We start from the raw sequence: 24733 nt of genomic DNA, 5'->3' as shown, positions 1-24733 counted from the left end.
CATATTCCCCAATAAGTATGTATAGGATTGTAGCTTTAGATTCTGCATTTTTTCATGTCAATTGACAAAGATTGTTCAAATTGCTTTCCAGTTCCCAGATAGCATGCATTCTTTCAACACTGCCAGATGCAAACTCTTTGAGTTGAAAATTTACATTGTGTCAACAAGCTGTGATTTAACAGGTTACCTGGATAATGTTTCCCCAAATGATCCAGTAAGGTTTCCTGTGTAACAGTAATATGAGCCTCATTCATATCAGATATAGCACAACACAAGACTTCTCCCAGAGGTACAAACTGGGACTGCGAAATGGGATTTATGTGAACTGGCGATACATCACCTAAAAGAAACATTGGGGAAAGAGAGAAAAGAAGTGAGCTTTCTTTACCATTAATATTCTGTCTTTTTTTCCAGTTGCCCTTTCAAAATATTTAAAGCCTCTTTAAAGTTAGCTTAGGATGAGTTAGCTTAAGGTAGATAATTATTCCAAAACTAATAAAAGCCAGCACAGCAGCCAGTTCAAAAAGCACACACAGAAAAATTGTATCTACAAAACACAAACAAAATGTTATATTTAAAAAGCTATGGAATAACTCTGAAAAAGAGGGGTATTGAAGGTGTTTACATTTGGGGGGGAGGACAAGACATTACAATCACTCTGTACATTAATAAATTGGATGTGACATATGCAGACACAGTGGAAGCCCAGAAGGGGGAGTAAAACCCTCTACATTTGCCAAACCAAAACAAAACAAAAAACCCGTAGGTGTTTGGAATGACTGCCTGCCTCTGAAATTGCAAGGCAATATGAATTGCCTTCATACTAGCAGAAAATATCTGTAGGAGTGGCTCAGATCCTCAACTGGCCTCTAGGCTGAAAGGGAGCCTCCTGTTTCCCTAAAGGGGTGATGTTAGAACTGGGCTGAGATATGAGCTATCAGGTACATCTCCTTTGAGCACAATTCCCCCCCCCTTGCAAAAGAAGAACCCTTTAAACTGAAAGGTGAGTTGCCTCTTGCTGTTTAAAGGACTATGGAGGGGATGCTTCCTCCAAAACCAGATTGATCCTCCTTCAACTGTGAAAATATTTTCATGGCCCTCCCCACTTGCACACAACTATTTTGGATTGCATCATTTCCAAGAGATCCAGATAGAGCAGATGGCAGGTGCTTCATTTTGTTTCCTTTAAGCACACCCGCTACTACCAGTGTTATTTTTGCAAATGTTTCATTAATCCTTGATCATTTTGCATATCTGTGAAACATTGTTTTGCACCAAAACACCTATGTTCAGGCTCAAAGGTGCTATCAGAATAGCACTGTAGAATGATGACATTTTATAAGGTAGGTGATATTATCTCCATGTTCAACTGGGGTTAAGAGAGAGTGGCAGAAGTGAGATATGAACCAAGAAACTCCTGATTCCCAGCTCGGGGCCAAATCCTATCCAATTTTCCAGTGCCGGTGCAGCTATGCTAATGGGGTGTGCACTGCAACCTGTGGTGGGGAGGCCTCCTCAAGGTATGAGAACATTTGTTCCCTTACCTCACCTCGGAGCTGCATAGTAGCTGCACCGGTGCTGGAAAGTTGGATAGGATTGGGCCCTCAGCTGCTTAGCCTTTACACCGGTGTTTCTCAAACTGTGGGTCAGGACCCCCTAGGTGGGTTGCAAGACAATTTCAGGTGGGCCCACATTCATTTCAATGTGTATTTTGTTTTTAATATATTAGACTTGATGCTACCATGGTATATGACTACATTAGGGGAAATGTTACAGATCTGTACTTTTAACCTGCTACTATGTATATGCTTTTAATAATGATAGACAATGGGGCTTACTCCCAGGTAAGTATGGATAGGATTGCAGTTTTTGGGATGTTTGGGGAATTAAAGAAAAAAAAAAGATTAGTAACTGCTTGGGAGAGTTCTTTATTTTAAACAAATTTTTAAACTTACACTTATGGTAAACTGTTAAGTGTATATTGTAAACATATACTTATTGTAAACTTAATTGATCTGATTTTGTTGTATGAGGGTGTTAAATTTTCCTGCTTGATGATGTCACTTCTGACCATTCAGTTTTGCCTTCCATTCATACAAAACCACCGTAAATTTTGAAAAATTTTTCTGTAATATATGAACCTTCCCTAAACTCCCTCAGCACACCTGCATTGGTTCAAAATCACTGGTATAGCCTGATATTTTAAATTACAGGTTATTACAGTACTGTACTCCAGAACTGAAACAGCAGTGCAATTCAAAGTAAGGAAATATAATTCAGGTTTAATTTAAGTGTAGGCCACTAATGTCACTTGAATAAGGCTGCAATCCTATACACACTTACCCAGAAGTAAGTCCTATTGAAATCACTAAAGTGTACCTGTACTTAGTGTTTGTGCCATAAAAGTTATTTTTGTATTTTCTCCTGTTAGAGGGAAAACACAATCTATCCAAGATGAGTTCTCTTAAGGCATCTTTTGAAGAAGCTGTTAAACAGTGCTTGACCTCGGTTTTATAACTTGCAATGGTTATGTTTAACAGAATGTGTTGAGAGAAGTTCTTGAGAACTATTTCCACAATGATGTTGCTAAGCTACAACCAGCAGGTGTATAAATCAGTGTCAGTTTGCTTTGTGGGGAATAGGAGAATTTGAGAAAAAACCACTTTGAACAGCACATCATTTTGGCTAGTTATCGTTAAGGAGAACAGCTGGTTTTTTACAATCTCTCACAAAGGGGCTTTTCTCTTTTGTCTTTGCCGGTATTACAAAGTTTACTTTCCAGGAAAATAAAAGAAGTCACCAAGCAAAAGGTAGTCTAACATCAACCTGTGCAATGGACTAAATACATCCCAAACATGCCAACAGGCTGAGGCTAAGAGGCAAAGAAGGAAGGCCCATAGCCAGGGAGACAGGCCAGGGACAGACTGCACTTGCTCCCAGTGTGGAAGGGATTGTCACTCCTGAATCGGCCTTTTCAGCCACACTAGACGCTGTTCCAGAACCACCTTTCAGAGCGCGATACCATAGTCTTTCGAGACTGAAGGTTGCCAACTATCTTGTAAATACACTTTTCAAGTAGTTATAATTTCAGTTTAATAAACAGCAGAGACTACCTTGAAATGGCAGGATTATTCTCTATTTTTTTAAACATTAAAATTAAATAATACACAGCAAAACCTATCCTCCTCCCCCCCATGGACACCACAAAAGGCACGCATTGTATCCAGCGGGGGAGCAGATTAGGAGGCTTCAGAAGGGAAAGGAGAGAAAAATCCTCTTACCCCTCCATAAACCTGTTCCACAATGGGTCTCCTAGGATCTATGCAAGCAAATTTGCTGGTGCAAGTCCAAAGAGAGAAAGGGGGCAGGGAGGCTGCTGCTGAAGGGGATAGGATTTGGTGCACAACATCGCAGCTGGAGCCACCCCCTTCAAGCAACTTTTGCCCCCCTTTCTGCCCTCCCCACCCCCTCCTACCTTCCCACTGGCTTACCTGCCCCTAAACAGTTCTATTAGCTTGACAACCTAGCATCCAAAATTCATGCATCAAGAACTATTGTTTGGTTGCCAACTGCATTGCAATACAGCACGTATTATTTGGTGTGGCAGAAAAGACATTTCTCATAAAGTATATTCAAGGCTTACCAAGAATATTTGTTTTGGCCCAGAGAGAAGAAACTTGTCACCCATCACATAAAGCAAATGCAGGCACTATTAATTGCTTAAATGCAGCACAACTTCCATACTGAAAAGGAACTTAGAAGATGTTGACCAAACTCTAGCCTAGCAGCCTGCCAAAATGCATGTATTATTGACCCTCAAATGATTTTACCAGTCTACTCAAACACAGCTAATTGTTTACGCATGTGAAACCTGAGAACACATTTTCAGAGTACATATTGAAACACAATGTGGGAAAGTCATCTGCAATACAAGAGTCAGATAACAAAACACAGGGAACAAAAACTCTTCAGATACACTTCACCAGCATAAAAGGATGTTTTGTTCTGTCCCAGTAACTTGAGCTTTGCTGGATTAATGGTGCCCTTACTAGGCAGGTAACACATTTCTGTCTGTTCCTTTGACATTCAGATTTGTTTGTGGTGCAAGTCACTGCAATTCTGTCATGGACAACTGATCTGTTGCACACTAGAACTTAATTTTACTTTTACACGATTAGAACTGAATATATCTGGTAGGCCATGTGACTGATTATACTTAGGGTCAAAGTGCAGAGGATCTATGATTGAATTTCCTAACATTTCCATGTTTACTTTACAGCAGCCATTCGGAACTCCAAATCTGATCACTGTAGTGGTGGGTAGTGGATTGTTTTCCTAACCTACATCCTCCCCAGAATTGCTAGTTGTCCTGTTACAATAATTTTCATCTGCAATTAAACAAATGCTGACTGAAGCCTGTGCTGAAGCCCACAAATGTAAAGGCTATATAGTCAGTCCACATCTTATGTGATGGTTACCTTTTGGGGTTGCTGCGTAAAGCCAAAATCACATGTACAGTATAGTTGAAACTTCCTTAAAGCCAACAAATATGTGCTGTCTCTTTAAGGACTGAGGCTGCAATCCAATCCACACCTTCCAGAGAATGCCCCATAGAACACAGGACTTATTTCTGAGTAGACATGCATATTTCAGGCTCACTTCAGAGCATAAACAGAGTACTGTAAGAACTGTAAGTAATGTAAGAATCGCCTGCTCTATTTAACCTGTTGTTTTTCTCTTCTTGAGGAGGGGAGCATGTATACTTCAAATCATGCAAGTCAACTGCAATCAGTAACGTGGGCCAACTGTACATGTTCTAATACAGTGTAGCATACCATGTATGATATCCAGAAGTAATAGATGGGAACACCATGTATCTCACATAGGACAGAGTGAAGCACAGAAGCATAAAGAGAGGAAGTAGGAACTCTTACAAAGGGGATGAGCCATAATTCTCCAGTAAATCAGATATATTTTGCACGAGGAAGTCCCATCACTGACACCTGTAGCATAAAGGACCTGAAGGTAGCAAGGCTGGGAAGACCTTTGCCTATCTTGGAAAGCTGCTTCCAGTCAGAGAATATAGATCCAGATGGACCAATGCAGCTTCTTGAGTTTTAAACAAGGTAAACCACAAAATTGCTGGCCCCATTCCAAAGCAAGAGTGGGTACTCACATGATTCCCACCCCACCTTAGTTTGATTGGCATATTCTTTATTTAGATTTTTTTAACCCATTGTTCAATAGTAATAATTCTCAAGGCAAGGAATTGAACTAAAGTAAAAATAAACAAAATCAATACAATGAACCATGAAAACAAAAGATGAAAACAATTTTGCAGCAATTAGAAAAAAAACAGTTTACCTATTAAAAGCCTATCAAAATAAACAGGTCTTCATGGCTCAGCCAACAACTGATTCCAGCAACTTGGGATCACAGAAAACATCAGTTCCAAAGTGGTCACCAGTCTAACAGTATTGTCAAAAAATTTTCAAACCCTTTAAAACTGGAAAAAATATATCAGAGATTGTCTCAGCCTGCCAGAGTTTTTGAATATGTTTTTGAGTCTCCTTCCTTGTGTTGCATAGCTGATCAACCAGACCCTGGCTCCCATCTCAATGAAAGATATTGAGTTGACATTCTTAATTGAGACTGCTCTTGTGTTCCAGTTCACGAGACTTTGTTGTTTACCAGAATCTCCTGGAAGTAAGGGAAATAGCTTACACTATGTTTCACTTTTGGTGGTGGGAAAATAATATCTGGCAAATCCCATACCTCAAATATGGACAATAAATCCAACTGTGGTTTTCAGTGGTGGCAAGCAAGCGACTCTGAGGCATGTTTTGTATTGCTTCGTTTTCTTGAGATCTGTTTGAGGGACTATTTGCAGTGAATTCCTAAAAATGAAAATGTGAGGTCTCAAGTCTGCCTGGATGTCACACAACACCTTCTCCTCTCCAAACCTGGAAAGCATTCTTCACAGTTTCTGACATGTGACGCCTGGGTGTGATGAATCAGTGGTGAATGGTACCTGCATATGGTCAGATTCATTACTCTGTATTTCCACTGTGTTGTAAATAGGTTTCGATTCGAAGCTCTACTGGACACTGTCTCAACATATTCTTATCTCTGGAAGATAAGAATAATATGGAAATAATATGTTCTTCCCATTTTAAAGAGTCCTCAAAATCTCGAGATGCTGAAGAGGTTTTAAAAACACTTTATTAATCCAACTGCAGTTTATAAGGAAGAGAGAAAAGTTTGGGATACACTTACCATACCTAAGACACCAACCCAAATAAAAGAAATATCTAACCCTAGATAGAAAGATGACTTCTTAGAGAAATGGTTTCCTTCCTCAACAGAGGTAGACTCTGACAAATGAAAGTACAAGAGACCAGAGACTGCCATTGATTAATTGTGAACGTATGAATCTTTGTGAATTGTAATTGTGAATGTAACATTCGTTGGTTATTTTTTCCCCTCTGTGTTTTTCATACACATAAGGCCAACAGGATATGGTTTAAAATTTATGTCCAGCATTTTTATGTCTCTATTTTCAGAGCCTGGTTCATTCTCTTGTTTTTGTACTTGTACTTAGTTGTGTCTCTGTCTTAGACAGAGATGTATATTTGTAACATTAATCCTACTACAAATATCACTGAAGTAAAAAGTTAAAAATTTAAAAAAGGAAGAGAGCAGGAGGATGCTGTGAAAACATTAACATATGTGTCTGGTGGTAATCCGATATTTATTAGGTGATAGTTCTCCCTTGCCTTACCTGTCAAATGGAGCAAATCAATCATTTCCCCTATTAACATCAGTATAGGATTAACTCAGGGATTTGAAGAGTCAAATAATGGCTAATTCCAATTCTACTTCAAAGTTAATTTCCAACCATCCCCCATCTAACTTAGAGTGCAGGCTCTACTTAAGTCTGAAACTGTTTTCATCCCCTCACTCTTCCCTGTGGCTAAAATCTTTTCTTTTTGTTTTAGTCAATATACACAAGCTTCAAATAACCTCCTTACAATGACTTTGCCAATGTTCCAGGTTTATTTAGATCCAGACTACTTTCAAAAAATCTTTGAAACCATGCCAAGAGAGGCTAGTAACGTGGAAGTGAACTATCAGCAACAAGCTGTCAGGTTCATTCATCTTCAAAGGATATGGGTATGGACATATTTCCTGGGTTTTTCAACAATCCCGGAGCAATCATTACAAAAATAAGGAAGTTTCAATCCCAATGGTCCAGATTAGTGGTCAGCATTTATAGAGAATCATATTAACAACTGGAGATTGATCAGAAATATTGATGCATTTGGAGTTGGTTTCACTGTAGTTTTTATAGGGCACTTCCAAACATCACTCCAATTAGGTACAGCAGCCAGGAAAACAAGAAATACAGTATTTCACTAAAGTAGTAGTTCTTTCTGCCGGTGACGGTGACTGTCACTATTGATTTAATTTATTGACTTGTTTGAAAGACACCACTGACTTAACTATGCTAGTAAGATTGTGTAGATACTGAAGGCGTGTTATTAGTTGCTATGGACACTAGCCTTGTATACGAATATTCCTCAAGATGAAGAATTGGTTGAGATTTAACTGACCTTTAAAAGGAATTATTTTCAGATTAAGCCATTTCTGACCAATGTTGCATATATGCAACAGGGATAAAATGTTTACACCCATGGGCTGGGCAAAATTGGTTAATGATACGGTATATTTTTGAATATCAGCAACTACAGATTGCAGTTTTGCTTGGAAATTGGCAAATTTCTTTGCTGATCCTCTCTGTCCCCCTCTTCTTTCTCCAGTCCAGGGGGTGGATGGAGAAGGAGAGGCAGTGGAAACAAGTACATCGACAGTAATGGGCAGCCCCCACCAACCTGCTTGTGAAGGTAACCGCTTCAGTTGGCCTCATGGATGAGCTGGCCCTGAGTACATGCCTACCAGATGGCATACAGAAACAAGGGAAGTACATGGCTATCCTATCCTGTCTGCAAGTTTTCCATGGGCATCTGACTGGTCACTGAACTGAACTAAATGAGGCAGCCAGCATTTGCAAATGTATTTGTAAGGCTACTTTAACAAATATTTAATCCAACACAAATATTCTGTTTGTTTCAGACCATCAAAGCATTTTCAACATTACGTTGAACAGTGTGAACGCATACAGTTAATTATGCATGGTAGAAGCCAGTATTTCTCAAGTCCAATATTACTGGGTCTTGAGTTTTCAAACATGTGCTCAGTTGCCAGATACGATCAAAACATGGACAGAGTTGAAAGACAGACAGTCACGAAAGGAATCCAAGCAGCTTATAAACACACAACCCCCTGCTGAGTCGTCTTCCGCATTAGACGTATGTGGTGTTGGTTGAGGGGATAACACTACAGAAAAAGTGGCCAGCACAATAAGTCTTGGTGTTTAAGCAAAGGTCAGGTGTGCAGCTTACAAAGCACAAATTTCTTTTACATCTTAACATGATGCTCACAACTACGCAGGCTCCTAAAACATTCAAAATAACAAAACTTTTCTTTTATTTCCCTACCTCCTTCCTTACCAGTAGTCCCTTTCCCACCCAGGGTAGAAGAGAGCAAGGCAAAACACATCGTTTTGTTCCATGCATTTTTTAAAAAGTCTGCAGAAAATATAATAATTAAAAAGTGACTAATGGCAAATTTTGGTTCAAATAGAAATTAAAAGACAATTGTGAAAACAACAGCACTGCAATTATTTTCTGGCAAAAAGGCTTTGAAGCAAATACTTACTTTATAAATTACATTTTTAACCTGCCTTTTCTATGAGGGGCTGAGGACATAATACAGAGGCCTAAAGTCACCCTGTAAGCTTCATGACTGAGTGGGGACTTAAATATGGATCTCCCTGGTCCTAATCTTAGCACACTGACCGCCATGCCAAACATAGCATTCTTTTCTGATTTCACTGTACTGCATTTGGAGAACAGTCTTCATTATCATTAGGTAAACAGCATACCACAAATACCATCAATAATCAAGGATTTTTGTAGCCCTAAGGAGTGAGTGCAGTCTCTAGTAGACACAGCAACTCTTTTTGGTTCTGTAAAGCTGCCATTGGAAAGCCCCCCAAGAAGATTCTGGAGGGGGGGAAAAATTGTGGGGGACTTAGAGAATGATTGTTAGGAAACTGAAGCATCCCAGGGCTGCAGCTCTTGTCGTTATACATTGTTTAACAAGCAGTGATGTCGGTGCCAGCAGTAAGACAGGCTGAAGCCTGCAGTCACATCCCAGGCTGGGTCAGAATAACTGCTGTTACAGGTCAAGGGATTCATTTCTTCATTCACTTGTGAGCAAATGATTTGTAGGACTCCATCCTCCACTTTGCTTAAGGATTCACATACAAATGTAAAGTTGTACAGTACTGATTCCCTTGCTTTCTCCTTTCTGATTTCCTTCTCATCCCATTCTCATATTCTGTTAAGCTGCCGACTAGTTTCCAACTCCCATCATCAACCCTGCGTTCTTCCAGGAAATGAGGGGCTAACAGGCTGGAGACTCCACTTGTTAATTTGGGTCCTGGTGATTATTCCTCCCTCATCCAATTTAAGAACACAGATCCCATAGGCTCTTCCTCAATAACCAGAAATTGTGGTGGGGGAAGTGGGGCTATATTTTAAACAAGCCCTAATTACAAGGTTGTTGGTTAGCGCTAGTTCACTTCCTAACTTTTAATTCTTATCAGATGTAGGCAGAAGTGCAAGTTCAAAGCCACTGACAATGAAAAACCGATTAATTCTTAACCAGGTGAAAAGTTTCTCAGCTTCTAAAACAGAAAGACAAATAAATAGGTATGAGGTGTGTGACCATGTAAAGATTTCCTAAAAACAATTGCTATAATAAAATTTATCCAGTACAAGAGCAATTTCCATGGCAATTCTGACTAGAAACACACTTCACTGCTTCCACTTCCCTGCCAATCCCAAAAGAGATTCTATTCGTATAAGGGCGCAATCCTAACCCCTTATGTCAGTGCTTTTCAGCTCTGGCATAGCGGTGCCAATGGGACGTGTGCTGCATCCTGCAGTTGGGTGTCACTCACAGAGGCCTCCTCAAAGTAAGGGAATGTTTGTTCCTTTATCCCAGAGCTGCGTTGCCCTTATGTTAGTGCTGGAAAGCACTGACATAAGGGGTTAGGGCTGCGCCCTAAATGGCATTCCATCAATACACATATTTTAACAGCACCATCTAATATACAATATGTCACTATCCACAATGCCATCACATGCTTCCAACTTTTCAGCACACCTCTTAAAATAAGCAAGCAACTGAACCCAGGATGAAGCAACACAGGGTTCAGCAGATCAGATTCTCAATGGTAGGAGCCCCGGGGGAGGGGGGGAACACACATGGGAGATGAAAGAAAAAACCAATAGTTGAGTATGTAAGAAGAAAGACAAAGCTTCAAAACTGCTTGGGAAAAGGGCACTATTTCCAAGGGGAGACAAAAGTTAAAAGGGAGTAGAAAGGCATAAGGGAAAGGGCTAGAACCCGCCCACTCCAGTCCCTCCTACATGTCAAATGTCATGGGTCTTCACTAGCCATTGATAAAAAGTCAAGGGTTCACCCCTCTCCAGGAAATTTAGTTACATGTATGGAGTACACAAAGAGCTTAGGTTTAGAGGTCCAGCTATCATACACCGTAACTGGACAATGGGCCAAAGCTTTACCATTCTGAGGCCTTTTGTACTGCCTTTTGAAGCAGCGATTCATATCTGCATTTGGTATCAGATAAAGAAACCACCACACAACACATTTCAATACATATTTGTTCTGCCGTCGGTTTATTCTCTTCCATTCTGTCGAACTGCTCCAATGTTTCAAGGTGGGAAGCTCTTCCTCTGCTTTCCTTCTGTTGGAGTTCCTCAGGCTCTGTTCTTGGTTCCCTGCCATTCTTTCTCTACACACTGTCCCTGGATGATCTCATCAAATCCCAGGGTTTTCCATACCACCTATATGCTGATGACACCCAACTCTACCTTTCATTCATTTCATATCATTTCATAAACCTTTACTGGCATTTAAAAACGATTAAATACACAGGATAAAAATTAAACATTTTAACTTCATTGTGGAACTTGCCTTTGTTATCACATCCCGGGTAATAATTCACAAGCGACTACTTTTTTTTATGACAGTCACCAAGAAATCTGCTACCAAGGTGGTAATTACTTCGGAGCTATCCTCAAGGAGGAAGCCCACACATCCTTCAGAGGGACCAATAAAGCTAGATAAAATTGGCTCTAATAGGCGTTCACAATGGTAACTATGAGCTGAGCAATAACACAAAATATGGGCAACTGTATTGGGTTCCAGGTAGCAAAATTCGCAGGTTCTGCGTTCATGTGGGATATTTTGAAATCTTCCAGAGAGGACTGAAGAAGGAAAAATATTAAATCTTGCAAGCATAAAAGCTCACCTCTTGCCATGATTCACTAACTTACCCTGCTAATTGGGTAAGAGGCACTTTTTCAAGTGGGTGCTCCTTTTTTTTAGCAGGGGGAGAGTAACTGGCCCACCTCACCCCAGCACTGTCTGTTCTAGTGACTGCCTGCTGGTATTCCTTGGCATCTTTTTAGATTGTGAGCCCTTTTGGGACAGGGAGCCATTTAGTTATTTGATTTTTCCCTGTAAACCGCTTTGTGAACTTTTAGTTGAAAAGCGGTATATAAATACTGTTAATAATAATAATAATAATAATAATAATAATAATAATAATAAATAGTTGAAACCATGACCAAAAGAAGGAGACAGACCAAAATAACTGGGGAACAGGTGGGGTTAAGATTACGAATAAGTAACTGAGTTTCATCCTCCCATAATCTTGTCTTTAAGATTAAATATGCTCGATTAAGGTCAGTGTCTGCAAGGGATTCCAAGGAAAGGCCCATATTTTGAAGTTTTACTTCAAAAAGTCTATGCCAGGTGAAAGTGTAAGGGTCCTTTAAAAGGTCAATAAGCAAGGAATTAGGGTGGACAGCTCTACCTTTCCATCCCAAACTTTCTCCCTCCCTCAAATTCTGCATTCTACATTTTTAAGTGCTGCTGTGATATTTCTGCTTGAATGTCTCATGTCCAGGTGACAAACAGTGTGAGGCAATGGGGCTAGTGCATGCATAATCAGAAGGGGCAAGTTAAGAGATGTGTTCTGGAAGAAGCTGTCACATATTTGCTCTCCACAGGTAGCAATGATCTGAAGAATGCTAGTTCATAATTGTTTACTACTAATTGTGCCCTTCAAAAACAGAAATGGTGAAGGCTCTATTATATAACAGTTGTTAGCGTTTCAGGGACTCCAGGAGCCCCATTGCGACCCAAGCGGAGAAGCAGCAATCATTTCCAATGCATAGATTCACTGGTCAACCTCCTGTCCCTCAAGTCAACAAGGCACAAGGTCAGGGACAATCCTCAACCTCCTGCAAATCCTTGCAAGGACAGGCCAAGTCTCAGGAAGGAGCCATGCCACCAGAAGATAGCATGTTGGTGGTAGACAACACAGCAGAGGGAGAGAGCCCTAAGTGCCACTTTCGTGTACCAAAAGGAGGAGGTTGAAACTTCCTCTTTGGCTGTTCCTTGCAGGATGAAGGCCTCTCCACCCTGGGACAGCCCTGCCCCTTAAACTGCAGTGCAGGGTCTAGTAAATCAGAGGGTGGGGATGGGAGCGGGGGAAGAGACAGCCCAGGAAGGGGAGGCACTCAGGACGGATGAGGTTACCTGAGGGCTGCTCAGTAGCTGACTCTATCCCTGGGAATGACCTGGGCTTGGCTGACCTGGGCTTGGCTCCACTGAGCCTACCTGATGGATGCCACGGATGAGGCTACCTGAGGGCTGCCCAGTATCTGACTCTATCCCTGGGAATGACTGGGGGGGGGGCTGAGGTCAGGCCCAGTGGAGCCAAGCCCAGGAGATGGATGGAGGAGGAAGGAGGGTGAAGTAATTTCCTCCCCACTACTGAACTCTGAGGCCTGGTTGGGGTCCTAGTTGCTTGGACATCAACCCTCTTTTCTTATCTTTCTTTATCTCAGGGCCTAAAAGGGTGATAGAACAAAATGGTTAATATTATAATGCCATTGTACAAATCAATGGTAAGGCCGCACCTGGAGTATTGTGTCCAGTTTTGGCCACCACATCTCAAGAAGGACATAGAGGAAATGGAAAAGGTGCAAAAGAGAGCGACTAAGATGATTACTGGGCTGGGGCACCTTCCTTATGAGAAAAGGCTACAGCGTTTGGGTTTCTTCAGTCTAGAACAGGGGTGTCCAAAGTTTTTGGCAGGAGGGCCACATCATCTCTCTGACACTGTGTCGGGGCGGAGGAAAAAAATTAATTTACATTTAAAATTCGAATAAATTTGCATAAGTTTACATAAATGAATATATTAAAGATGAACTTATATGGATGAATGAAGGTCTTGCAATAGCTCAAGGCCTATAAAAGGCCTTGCACAAAGCAAGGCTGGCCTTTCCTTTGCGGCCGGTACTGCATCACAGACGTGAAACTCCTTGCCACAGGATGTGGTGATGGCATCTGGCCTGGATGACTTTAAAAGGGGATTGGACAAGTTTCTGAAGGAAAAATCCATTATGGGTTACAAGTCATGATGTGTATGTGCAACCTCCTGATTTTAGAAATGGGTTATGTCAGAATGCCAGATGCAAGGGAGGGCACCAGGACGCAGGTCTCTTGCTGTCTTGTGGGCTCCCTGGGGCATTTGGTGGGCTTCTGTGAGATACAGGAAGCTGGACTAGATGGGCCTATGGCCTGATCCAGCAGGGCTGTTCTTATGGTCCAGACACTGGCAGGGCACAGTGCCTCTCCCTCTTGCAGCAACCCTGCCTGGGAGTGGAGGAAAGAAGAACTTGCAATAATGTTATTTTTAGAGCCAAAATGGCAGTGTATGGTGTCACAAAGGTTGTTCTGAAAAGAGGGTTATTTATTAAACTGCAGAGGATTTTGCTAGATATGTTGCAAGGACTCAAATTGGACTTCTATGGCAAATTGATATTGTAAGGATTCTACCACAAATCCAAGCCCATTTTGGCCACAACATTTTCAACATACAATTGGATCCTGTGGTGAAGACCTGAGTAAACCAGTTTGTCACCACTGTTGTCAGGGGAAGAGAACAGTCATGCATTCAGTGATCATATGAAACAGTCCTGAGTAAAGTAGGCTGGATTAAGATAGGAAAATGAAGCATAAGACTTTTCAGGAAACACAGTGGGGCTAACAGCTTTCAAATTACTGTGTCAGTAACTGAAAGAGGCCATTGATTTTGGAGAAATATAAAACCAAAAATACTCCAGAGAGTATGCAGGAATATAGTCATTCAAAGTTGGAAAGTTAATATAAAATACTTGAAAATTATATTGGACAACAGTTAAAAATATGAAGGAAGAAAGGTATTTTGGTTTGGCAATCAAAATCTGAGGAACAAAAGTGAGGAGGAGTGGATGGGTGTCATTCTGGTGCTCACATATAACACAGGCCTTGTGCTTGCCCTTAGGAGATATTTGGTGCAGGGTTGGAGAGGGAAAGGAACGGCTACATTTAAATTGAAACCATTTCACTCAAAGCTCAATGAACATATGGAACACGTTACAAGGTAATGCCACAAAGGCAAATCACATGAATGTGTTCAACAGGCAACAGACATTTTTATGGAATGAGGGAGAAATGAAAGGCATCACAGGGAGTGGGAAAACATTAAAAGAACAGATGGAGGAGGAGGAGGAGATAGCTTCCTGGACCAACACAGGCTATCTTCGGTAACACATTGCATAGTTCTTCCATCAATCCTTCTGATTTCTCAAAGCACAGTATGCTGTCATCAGATTAAAGGTGCTAAACATACCCTTTTACTTGATTTACCAAAACACTGCCAGATTTCTAACTTGGGGCAGAATCCATGCAGCAGATCTCCAGCACAATCCCCACTGAAATGGACAGAAGCATACATAGTAATGAGGTGTATAAGGAGAACCCAGTGGATAGTTTCCTGGGCCCCAGAGAAGCTTAAACAAGTCCTGCAATTCTGTGAATCTTATCTTCGCTTCCCTCCCCCCCCCCCCACACCTTTTTGGAGTGTCTGTATTCTTCTTTCAGTGTTGGAGCTCACATTTTCCCCTTTAAAAAAGAAAAGCATTAAGAGGTAGAAAAACTATCCCTCTGCAACCAAGTTGCACTTCTTCCTCCCATTTATGGGGGCAGAATACTGCACTACTGACAATGAATGGAGAAGGGAAAAACTATCATCTGGAAAGGCCATAAAAGAACTCTTGCTGCATGAACAGTGGTTACCTTTTCCATCTGCATGAAGTTATTGTTCCAACACTTCCTGTGCAAGTGTTAATAATTACCACCTTATAAGCTTAGGCATTTTGTTGTACTATGTATATACCACAGACCTACAGGCTCAAGCAAGCAAGACAGAAACTTGCATGTAGCTTAATGATTAACCTCAGTGCATAACGCATCTGTAACAGTTTTCGAAGATCATTCTACAGACTGCCATATTATATTACCAGATCAAAATTGATCCAAAACAAGTAATAATCCAAACTCTGCAATAACGTTCTTTGTGCTTTTCTCAGGGAAATCTCAGACTGGACAGGATTATAATCCAACTGTAATTGTTATGGACATTTTGGGTGTGAAAAGATTAATGTTCCAGTAAAACACTTATTGATTAATGGCACATATCACAAAGAAATAAGCTTCTTAATGCTACTTTTACAGTCCACAATCAACTAGGAAATTTGGCTATTTAGAAGTTTGCCCATTAATTGGGTATCTGTTTGAAATATGTAATAAAGACAAAGCAAAAAGGATATACCTCTTATATGCAAATAAAACAGAAGTAAATATTTCCAAACTTCAGGCTGATTTTACAACCAGTGCTTATAATGATTTTTGCACTTCCCAATTCAAACATCATCATTTGTTGTAATGCACATTATGTTTAAAAACTGTTCTTTCCCACTTTCTATCCTGTAACAAAATTCACAGCATACACAAATAACGCAAGGGTGTCTGAGATGTAACAAGGCTAACTCACACAATAGCCTACACAAGCTGTGGCTGGGCAGCAGTCACATGGAAATACCGTTTGTGACAACCACTGTCTACACCAAGGGTGTCAAACTCGTTTCATACAGAGGGCTGAATGGCATTCATGATGCCTGCTGGGGGCTGGAAGTGATGTCATTAGGCAGGAAGTGATGTCATTAAACAACTTATAAGCAAAAATAAGCACTTTTTCTCACTTAGGAATTCATTAATTACAAATGACAGAAGAGAAACACGCAAATCTTTATCATATTTCAAGATATGGGAGAGCCTAATTTCGTGGGGGCTGCCCTTTTAGCAGTGACACCTCATGAGAGGTGAGACTGAGCCCAAGGGCTGAATAAAAAGCTTCTGCAGGCTGCATACGGCCCTCGGGCCTTATGTTTGACACCCCTGCACACTGAACCACTGCAGGTATAGCTCCTATGACCTGTCAAACTGCAGCATCCCCAAATCACTAAACTTTCCCATGATGATAAAGATTTACCATGTTAAAATTATAGTGGAAAGCAGCAAATGATTTGTACAAATGTGCCTCAAGACAGCTTAATTAGTAACACATATCTAGATTTTCAAAGCAGACGAGGCTTCTGTTTAGGATGTGTAGAAACCAACATATGAACAGGAATATAAAGATATTGTGCAATCTGCTCTCTTCCATTTCAATCCCTGCACACCTTGCTGAAATGTTATGCATATTTATTTCTGGAAACTTCTGATATCCTTCCAAGCATGGCCAGATGGGATACAATCTATTTAAGTCAATATCCATTTAAACTTTCCTGCCCTTTTGTTTGTTATAAAGAACATCCAGCTCTACCAGTGTGAGAGCAACCTGAGCACGCAACATTATTTCCCCCCCCCTTTGAATATTTGAAGCTAAAGAATGCTGTATAACTCTTGTTTCCAGGTTTAAACATTACTTGGTTCAGTATTCTGACATACTTCATTAATGGATTATACCTTGCCTTTTTCCCAGTAGAGGCACTCAATGTGATGGGCAGCCCAATCCTGAACAGCCTGGTGCAAAAGGCTGCAGCGGCACAAAAAATGGCTGCTGCGGCATCCTGAGTGCACCAGGTGGCTGCAAGCAGCTTCTCAGGGAAGGGGACATTTGTCCCCTTCCCCTGGCAACCATGCAATGGGGATACTTGATTCTGTAGCAGCTATTTGGCCAGCGCAAAGTAAAGACGCCTCATGTCGAGCTGCAAGGCCCATCAAGGGGCTCTGGATTCAGCAGAGTGGAGCTCCACCGGTCCCACCCTGTCCTGTCCTGCTCCCTCATCCCATTATGCCTTCTCCCCACCTTCCCCCGCTTCCCCACACTCCAAAACGCCTCCCCCCATGCCCTCACTCTGCCACACGGTGCTTCTCACAGAGTGCTGAGCAGCAATCTGCCGACCTCCAACCAGCACTTTCCCAATGCAGACCTGTGCTAGGCCAGCTCCAGTGCTGGGCTGGTGGTAATGGTTGCAGATGTGCCTTACGGCATGTTTGCAACAGTGCACACCGGCTCATCAGGACTGTGCCCTTCCAGATTTAAAAACATCAGTTGTTGTTGCTTTACAAACAAAAATTACAGCAAAGACACCCTGTGGATCACATAGCATTAAACGATTAAAATTACATTCATTAAAAAAAATGCCAGTCCTTCATATAAGCCATTGAACACCATCCTGGTCTTAAGGCCCCATTGAACAGCCTCTGAAGAGGGAGCAGGTCCTGATTCCAAGGGGAGGGAGTTCTCAATCAGGCACCACCACTGAGAAGGCCCTATTCCTTGATGTCATCTCCCTCACCTCCATCAATGGTGGCATAACTAAAAAGCCCCCTCTGACAACCTCATGTATGCATGCTTCATATTCGATGGGACCAATGTGGCTACCAAAACTCAGCTAACTGTTAGTAAGAAGAAGAGTCTGATAAGAACTAATAAATGTGAATTTCTTTGGAGCTAACTTGTTTACGTGGACATTTGGCTGAAGACAGACTATAAAAGGGGTGCTCATGAAGAGTAATTAACATCCCAAACCTAATTAAATTCCCCGAACAAAAGGGAACTTTTGTACCCTTATCTCAGGGTCAGATTCCACTTTCCCATTGGGTCTCCTCAGATCTATGCCAGCTGTTTTGCTGGTGCAAGTCTGACAAGTGTAGGGGAGAGGGAAGGCAACAGTTAAGAGATTAGGATCTGGCACACACTGGTGCCACCAAAATTCAGCTCTTCTTCTCCTGTTCTGCCTCCCACCCAATCCCTCTCCACCCCATTCCACCCACCATGTCACTCCTTGCCCCTGCCACCAGCTGGAGGTAGCTGGCAACAGAAGCAGGTCTCTGGCACCACTGCTGTTTGCAGCAGTGGGCCCAAAATGGTTGCTCAATCTCTCACATGTTGCAGTTTTCATGAGAGGCCCTGTTCTGCATGCCCTGCTTAACAGATGCTTGGTTGGCAGGTACAGTACTCAAAATAGGGCCTTTTCAGTGACAGCCCCCCAACTTTGGAATTCTCTTCCACAGGATGCACAACTGGTCTCAACATTACCCATTTTCAAAAGAATAGTAAAAACTTTTCTGTTTCAAGGCCTTCTGTTTATTTAATCTTGCTAACTGTTCTTTCTGTTTTGCTTGCCACTGTTTGTTTCATTATGGTTTGTTTTAATTACTGATGGGTTTTTTTATTAATTTATTTGTACTGGTTTCTATCTACTGTTCTTAGCTATTAGTGGTCTCTTGTTGGGATGTAAAGATGGCATATAAGTATTTTAATTAATTAATACATACTATTTTTAAAACTATTACCACCTTAGGAGGCACCTATTCAGTTCAGATTCCACCAATATTAATTTGATTCTTATATCAAAGCAGTAATCTGAGACCAAAGTTAGCAAGCAAGAGGAATGAGAAGAAAAATAATGAAGGGTATCCTGCCTCTCCCTCTGCTTGATCTGAAGATAAGGAATCTTGTAAACGTCAGCACTATTCTTACAAAAGTGAGAAATAAAATACGATAAACTCCTAAATTAACAAGGTGGTGATCCCGAAAATAAGAAATTGCAGCTACTTTGACCAGGAAAATTTATACATTTATTTTATTATTACATTTATATAATATATTATATACATTATATTATGTATATAATACATATATAATACATATACATGTATACATATACACATGTATATATATTATATACATTTATTTTATTATTAGTATAAAATTTATATGAAAGACTTTATGCAATCTTTTGCATTTGAATATGAGACCACTTACATCTTCTCTTGCAAGGAATTCCTGACCAACCAACACTGAAGTAATTGTATTACTTGGTGGTTAACTTTAACAGCATTCACAAAGGTCTCCCCCATATGCATCCAATTGCAGGATCAAGGAGGTAGCTGCTAAGTGAAAACTTACAACAGTGTCTATAGAATACAGCATTTGTAACCATTTCCTTTATGTGCTGGCTTTCACTTATAGTACATATAGAACCAAGGGCACCACAAAGGAAGAAAGATACTACAGACAATTTCCATACAAATGAGAACAGTCATATTTTACCATCTTAACTAAAAATGGAAGAGTTACAAAATCCATACAACGTCCCCATTTTGCAGTGCTTAGAGAGATTAATAATAATAACAACAAAAGATCACACAAATACAGTATAGCAGAGTTTCTCAAACTGTGGGTCGGGACCCACTAGGTGGGTCGCGAGCCAATTTCAGGTAGGTCCCCATTCATTTCAATATTTTATTTTTAATATATCAGACTTGATGCTACCATGGTATGTGACTGCATTTAGGGAAATGTTACAGACCTGTACTTTTAATAAGCTACTATGTATATTTTTTAAACAATGACAGTAAATGGGACTTACTCCTTGGTACGTGTGGGTAGGATTGCAACCTAGCATTGTTAAAAATTTCCCTTCTTGATGATGTCACTTCCGGTCATGACATCACTTCTGGTGGGTCCTGACAGATTCTCATCTGGGTCTTCAAAAGTGGGTCACAATGCTAAATGTATGAGAACCACTGCAGTATCGATATTGGTCTCTTTTTTCAAGATTAAAGGAAATGCACAAATGCACAAAATGTACAAACATTTTTTTAATACAGTTTTACTGAAGCAAGCCAAAGATTACCAACATCTCTAGGGTTAAAATAAGCTTTAAAATGTTTTTCTCCTTTTTAAAAAAAACAACAAAAACCTTAGTTGTTTACTTAGAGGGCATTTGGTTGTCCCTCCCCCCCCATCCAGATTATTTCTCTCTGAAGAAACTGGCCTTTTTTCAATTAAAAAGTAATATGTTCCTGTTAGCCCCACAGAGCCCGTAAGAATGATAAAGATTAACCTTTGGGGCTCCTGCACTATGAAATCCTGTATCAAATATTTGTTTACTGTCTCCATAGCTTGTCACGCACAATAACCTAACAACAAAGATCTTTCTGATGAGCTAAGGAACCCTAAAGGTAGCTATGAAGATACTACAGTCAAAATGACAGGCTTCCAAAACCTCAGCTGGCAGGAAACACTGGATTTTTTTGCTTTGACTTAGCAACAAACGCACAGTTCAGGTGCACCCTTCCAGTATTTTTTAAATAAGATGCACCAGTAAGAGGTAATAATTTGCTTGCCTGATGTTCTTAAGATACATAACAGGATCAGGAGGACTCAAAATTATGATAGAAACTATAAAGGAAGCAACCCCTCCTTGTGATCTTGCATGAAGATCACAAACTTTTTCTCCAGTGCACATGTGGAGTCTGGTTTAAAACAATCCACTTAATGACTATGAATGAGCAGTGGCTTGGGCAATTTTCTCTACACTATCACAAATGGAAAAAAACTGTCTGTAGTAACATAAGAGGAAGTTTTACAGACCACATGGTTTACCAATACAGGCATACATCTCACCACACAGAGAAATTTAAAGTGGTTTTCACTTTATCACTTCCAGATCTACCAGTTCTACCATCCCCTGATGCTGCAATTTAGAATTTCCCTCCTTCTTCACATACAACTGTGCATTACAAGCATAAGGGGAAATTTCAACATTCTTATACATGTCTACTCAGAAGTAAGTCCCTGTGTGTTACTCCCAGGAAAATGGGTATGGGACTGCAACCAGTGCTAACTTCTATAGCTCTTTTGAAACTTCAAGGGTTTTACAGTTCTGCTGTTATTAGAGGCTTGAAATTGGATAATGCAGTGCAACTAACTGTCCATTTACTTTAATGTACAGATCACCAACCAGGACTTCTGGACCAAAACAAGTCCACTAAAGAGTGTTGCTTGTCACACCTCCCACCCTTGCCAAGACAAGTATGCAGCAGTGGTAACTGGACTTGCCAGACAGCTGCTTTGGGAAGGCAACTTTGTAATGTGACTAGCAAAACCTTTTTCAGACCAGTGTCATGGTCTATATGCCTCATTTCAAAAGACCAAGGAGAGTCTTTTGCTAGTATGTCTAAAGGCTTCCTACTTTGTAGAGTAGCATGTAAGTTGATGTGTATCCTGTAACATGTGAAACGAAGAAATGTTCCCATTTTCATTTAAGATCCGAACACATTGTATTTATTTTTTAATAATTTTCATTTAATTTTCATTAAATTATTATTTTTTATTATTTGCTTCACATGGTATGGGTACCATGTAGCATGATACCTGAAATGATATTTAATTACATGTTAGATTTATACACACACACACAAAGTGTGTGTGTGTGTGTAAATCTGTGTATGTATTTAAAAAAACCCAAACATAAAATGTTATATGTTACTTCAGGTATCTTCAAGCTGAGAGGCAACTTAAAGAATGACTGATAAAATAAATGCTTAAAATGTGTCTCTCCCCTATTGACACAACAATATAGAGCCTGGATTAGGATTATCACCTTTTTCCCTGTTTCTTCAACAGCAGTTTGACACACATTACTTAAGCAGCATGCGTTTTTCTCCATCATTACCTCCATGGCAACAAAAACATAGCCAACAAAATGCCTGCATCAGGGGGGCAAGGGAGCAAAGCAAGAAAGAAGGGGAAAAAACTGGCAACCAATCCTACCCTGAATACAGAGTGTATACTTACTAATTCTGTCTCATTAGAGGTGAGAGAAAACTGTCTCACAGTTTGAAAACTGTTATTTATTTTGCTCAGAAGTTAAGCCCATTGTGTTCAATAAGACTCAGAGCCCAATCCTATGTCTGTCTTCTCAGAAGTCAGTCTCATTATAGTCAATGGGGCTTACTCCCAGGTAAGCCTCAGGCTGTAATCCTATCTTACCCACTGGTAAATGTGTGCAGTTAAGGAAGTTTGAGTTTACAGTGTCACAGAGGCAATCCTCAAAAGTGCCTGGTCTTTTCTTCCTCAGCCCTGCACCCAAGAAGAAAAACAGGCTCCTAAACACTCCTCAAGTTTCATCAGCAGTTTAAATTTTAAAAAGGAAAGCCGAGCACCCAAAGTCAGGTCAGAAGAAAGCTTCACCCACGTCAAAGTTTCAGGCATGTGGAAGGCAAGTGTGAGGCTAGGTTACTCAGCCTGTGGCACAGAGACGACACTCTGTATGTGCTCAGAAGCACTCTGTCAGTACACCACATGCTCAGGGGCTAAGCCCATCCTTGGACTTGCAAATGTTTGATCTCAACAGGAGTCACACAAGCATGTCGCGCAAAGCCTGAGCAGAACCTGGCAAGTCAAGGCTGGGGCTGAGCAGGATCTGGCAGCGCCAGGATCAGGTCCGCAGGATAAAGGGAGCAGCTGGGACAGGAGCAGGCCAAACCCCAATCCCGCTGTGCCCACAGACAGGACTGCGACTGCAATCCCGTGTACACTTACCTGAGAGTAAGACCCACTGAATATAATGGGGCTTACTTCTGAGTAGACAGGCACAGGCTTGGGCTCTGCGAGGGTCCCAGGCTGCAACCCTCTGCACGCTTTCCTGAGAGTAACCTGCCCTGAAGACAACGGGGCTTGCCCCTGAGCAGCCAGGCACGGGAGTGCGCCCCCAGCCCCGCTCAGCCCCGCTCACTCACCCACAGCCCTGATGAGGAAGCCCTCGGGCGGCCGCAGCGCCCTGCGCAGCCAGGCGTCGCGGAGCAGCTGCAGAGGGGCGGCGGGGCCCTGCAGGAGCAGCACGCCGCCCCGCAGCCAGCCTTGCAGCCAGACCCGGGCCACGGCGCGCGCCAGCCCCGCGTTCCAGTAGCAGGCGGCGTTGGCGCGCCGGAACGCCTGGAAGACCGCCGCGCCGCTCGCCTCCTCGTCGCACTCCGGGGGGGCTGCTGTGGCGGCGAGGTCTTCCCGGCGCCGCTCCCGCTGCAGGCGGCGCAGCACCAGGGCCAGCGAGCTGGGCGCCAACTGCACGGCCCGGCGGGGCCCCGCTGGCGGCGGGGGAGACATCCTGCCCTGCGCCCCGCTCTGCCGCTGCAGCGCCGCTGCTGCCAAGGGAACCGACGGAGCTCTCGCAGTCCGACAGGGGGCGGGGAGAGAGCGGGGCAGGGCCAGGCAGAGCCACCTGCTGCTGCGCGCCCTGAATGCGTCGCCGGCCTCGCGGTCTTGTCGGGCAGTGCTTCCCAGCCAGTGGGTCCTGGCTGGACCAGTGGTCCTTCAGGTGGTGTCTGTGGTACTCACTGGACCCCTGCCGCCCAGCAGCGAGACAGAGATGTGACACAACGAACATGGGAGGAGGCTTGGCTCAATGGGCAGAACTCCAAAGTAGGCTTTTCTGCGCTCAGAAAAGTCCTCCCGTAGCCCCGAGCCTCTTACTGGTGTTGGTCCTGGTGCCTCTGGCCTTCTAAACCAGCGATGATGTCCTTGCCAGCTACTTCTGGTGGTACTTCCAATAGGTAGCCCGTGTGAAGTGGTACAGGGCCGAGGACAAACCTTGAGAAACGCTGCTATAGTTTAAACCAAGTGGCCTCGAAATGTTGGGTCCTGCAAACAGACACTGTGCCATGCAGGACCCCCTGGATAGCTGTATCAGCGTCCTCCAATCAAATTAAGAAGGCAAGGGTCATTTAAAAACATTTCATTGGTTGATTTATATGAAATAAAATGTGGTGTCCCGCCTCTCTTAAGTCACTCTCAAGTGGCTGATAAGAGTCAAAACAAGAAGAAACCATCCCAACAAGAGAATGTAACAAAAGAATATAAAAGTGTAACAAAAGCATGTAAACTGTAGGAAAAGAGTTTCAAATGGCCACAAGCCAATGTAAAAAGAGGAAGTGGAGGAAAATGCTCTATGGATCAGTGGTGTATATGAGGGGGCCAAGGAGGGTCAAATGTCCTTGGTGCCACGCCTGTGGGGGTGGCAATGCCTTCCTGGTTAGCCGTCCGCCTTCCCCCCCCCGCCCCGCCACCACCTTACTAGCCCTAAGAGCTGGGAAGGCCACCTGTCAGGCATTCAGAAGGCCTTTAATGGCAACTTCCAGTTTTCGATGAAAACCAGAAGTGATGGTTTAAGGCCCTTAGAATTTCATTTGTTTTGGATATACAGTACTATGATGTTGCCATCCTTCAGTCTTGGAAGACTATGGTATCTGAACAGTGGTTCTGAGCAGTTCATGGTATCTGAATAGTGGTTCTGAGCAGTTCATGGCTCTGAATAGTGGTTCTGGAACA

General features: G+C 42.1%; 1 protein-coding gene across 1 annotated transcript in view; it reads right to left on the bottom strand.

Annotated features, from left to right (window-relative positions):
* Positions 1–23512, bottom strand: part of STOX1 (storkhead box 1) — a 32388-nt gene extending 8876 nt beyond the window's left edge. Inside the window, exons 1-2 of the mRNA XM_066622273.1 lie at positions 23149–23512; positions 188–340 (exon numbers count right to left, since the gene is read on the bottom strand). Of these exons, the coding sequence (XP_066478370.1) occupies positions 188–340; positions 23149–23512 (517 nt within the window). The remainder of the gene's footprint in view (positions 1–187; positions 341–23148) is intronic.
* Between the last annotated feature and the right edge of the window lie 1221 nt (positions 23513–24733).

Source organism: Tiliqua scincoides, chromosome 3 (assembly GCF_035046505.1).
Source record: "Tiliqua scincoides isolate rTilSci1 chromosome 3, rTilSci1.hap2, whole genome shotgun sequence".
Taxonomy (NCBI): domain Eukaryota; kingdom Metazoa; phylum Chordata; class Lepidosauria; order Squamata; family Scincidae; genus Tiliqua; species Tiliqua scincoides.
The sequence above is the reverse complement of the archived record's forward strand: the minus strand, read 5'-3'. Positions and strand labels throughout refer to the sequence as shown.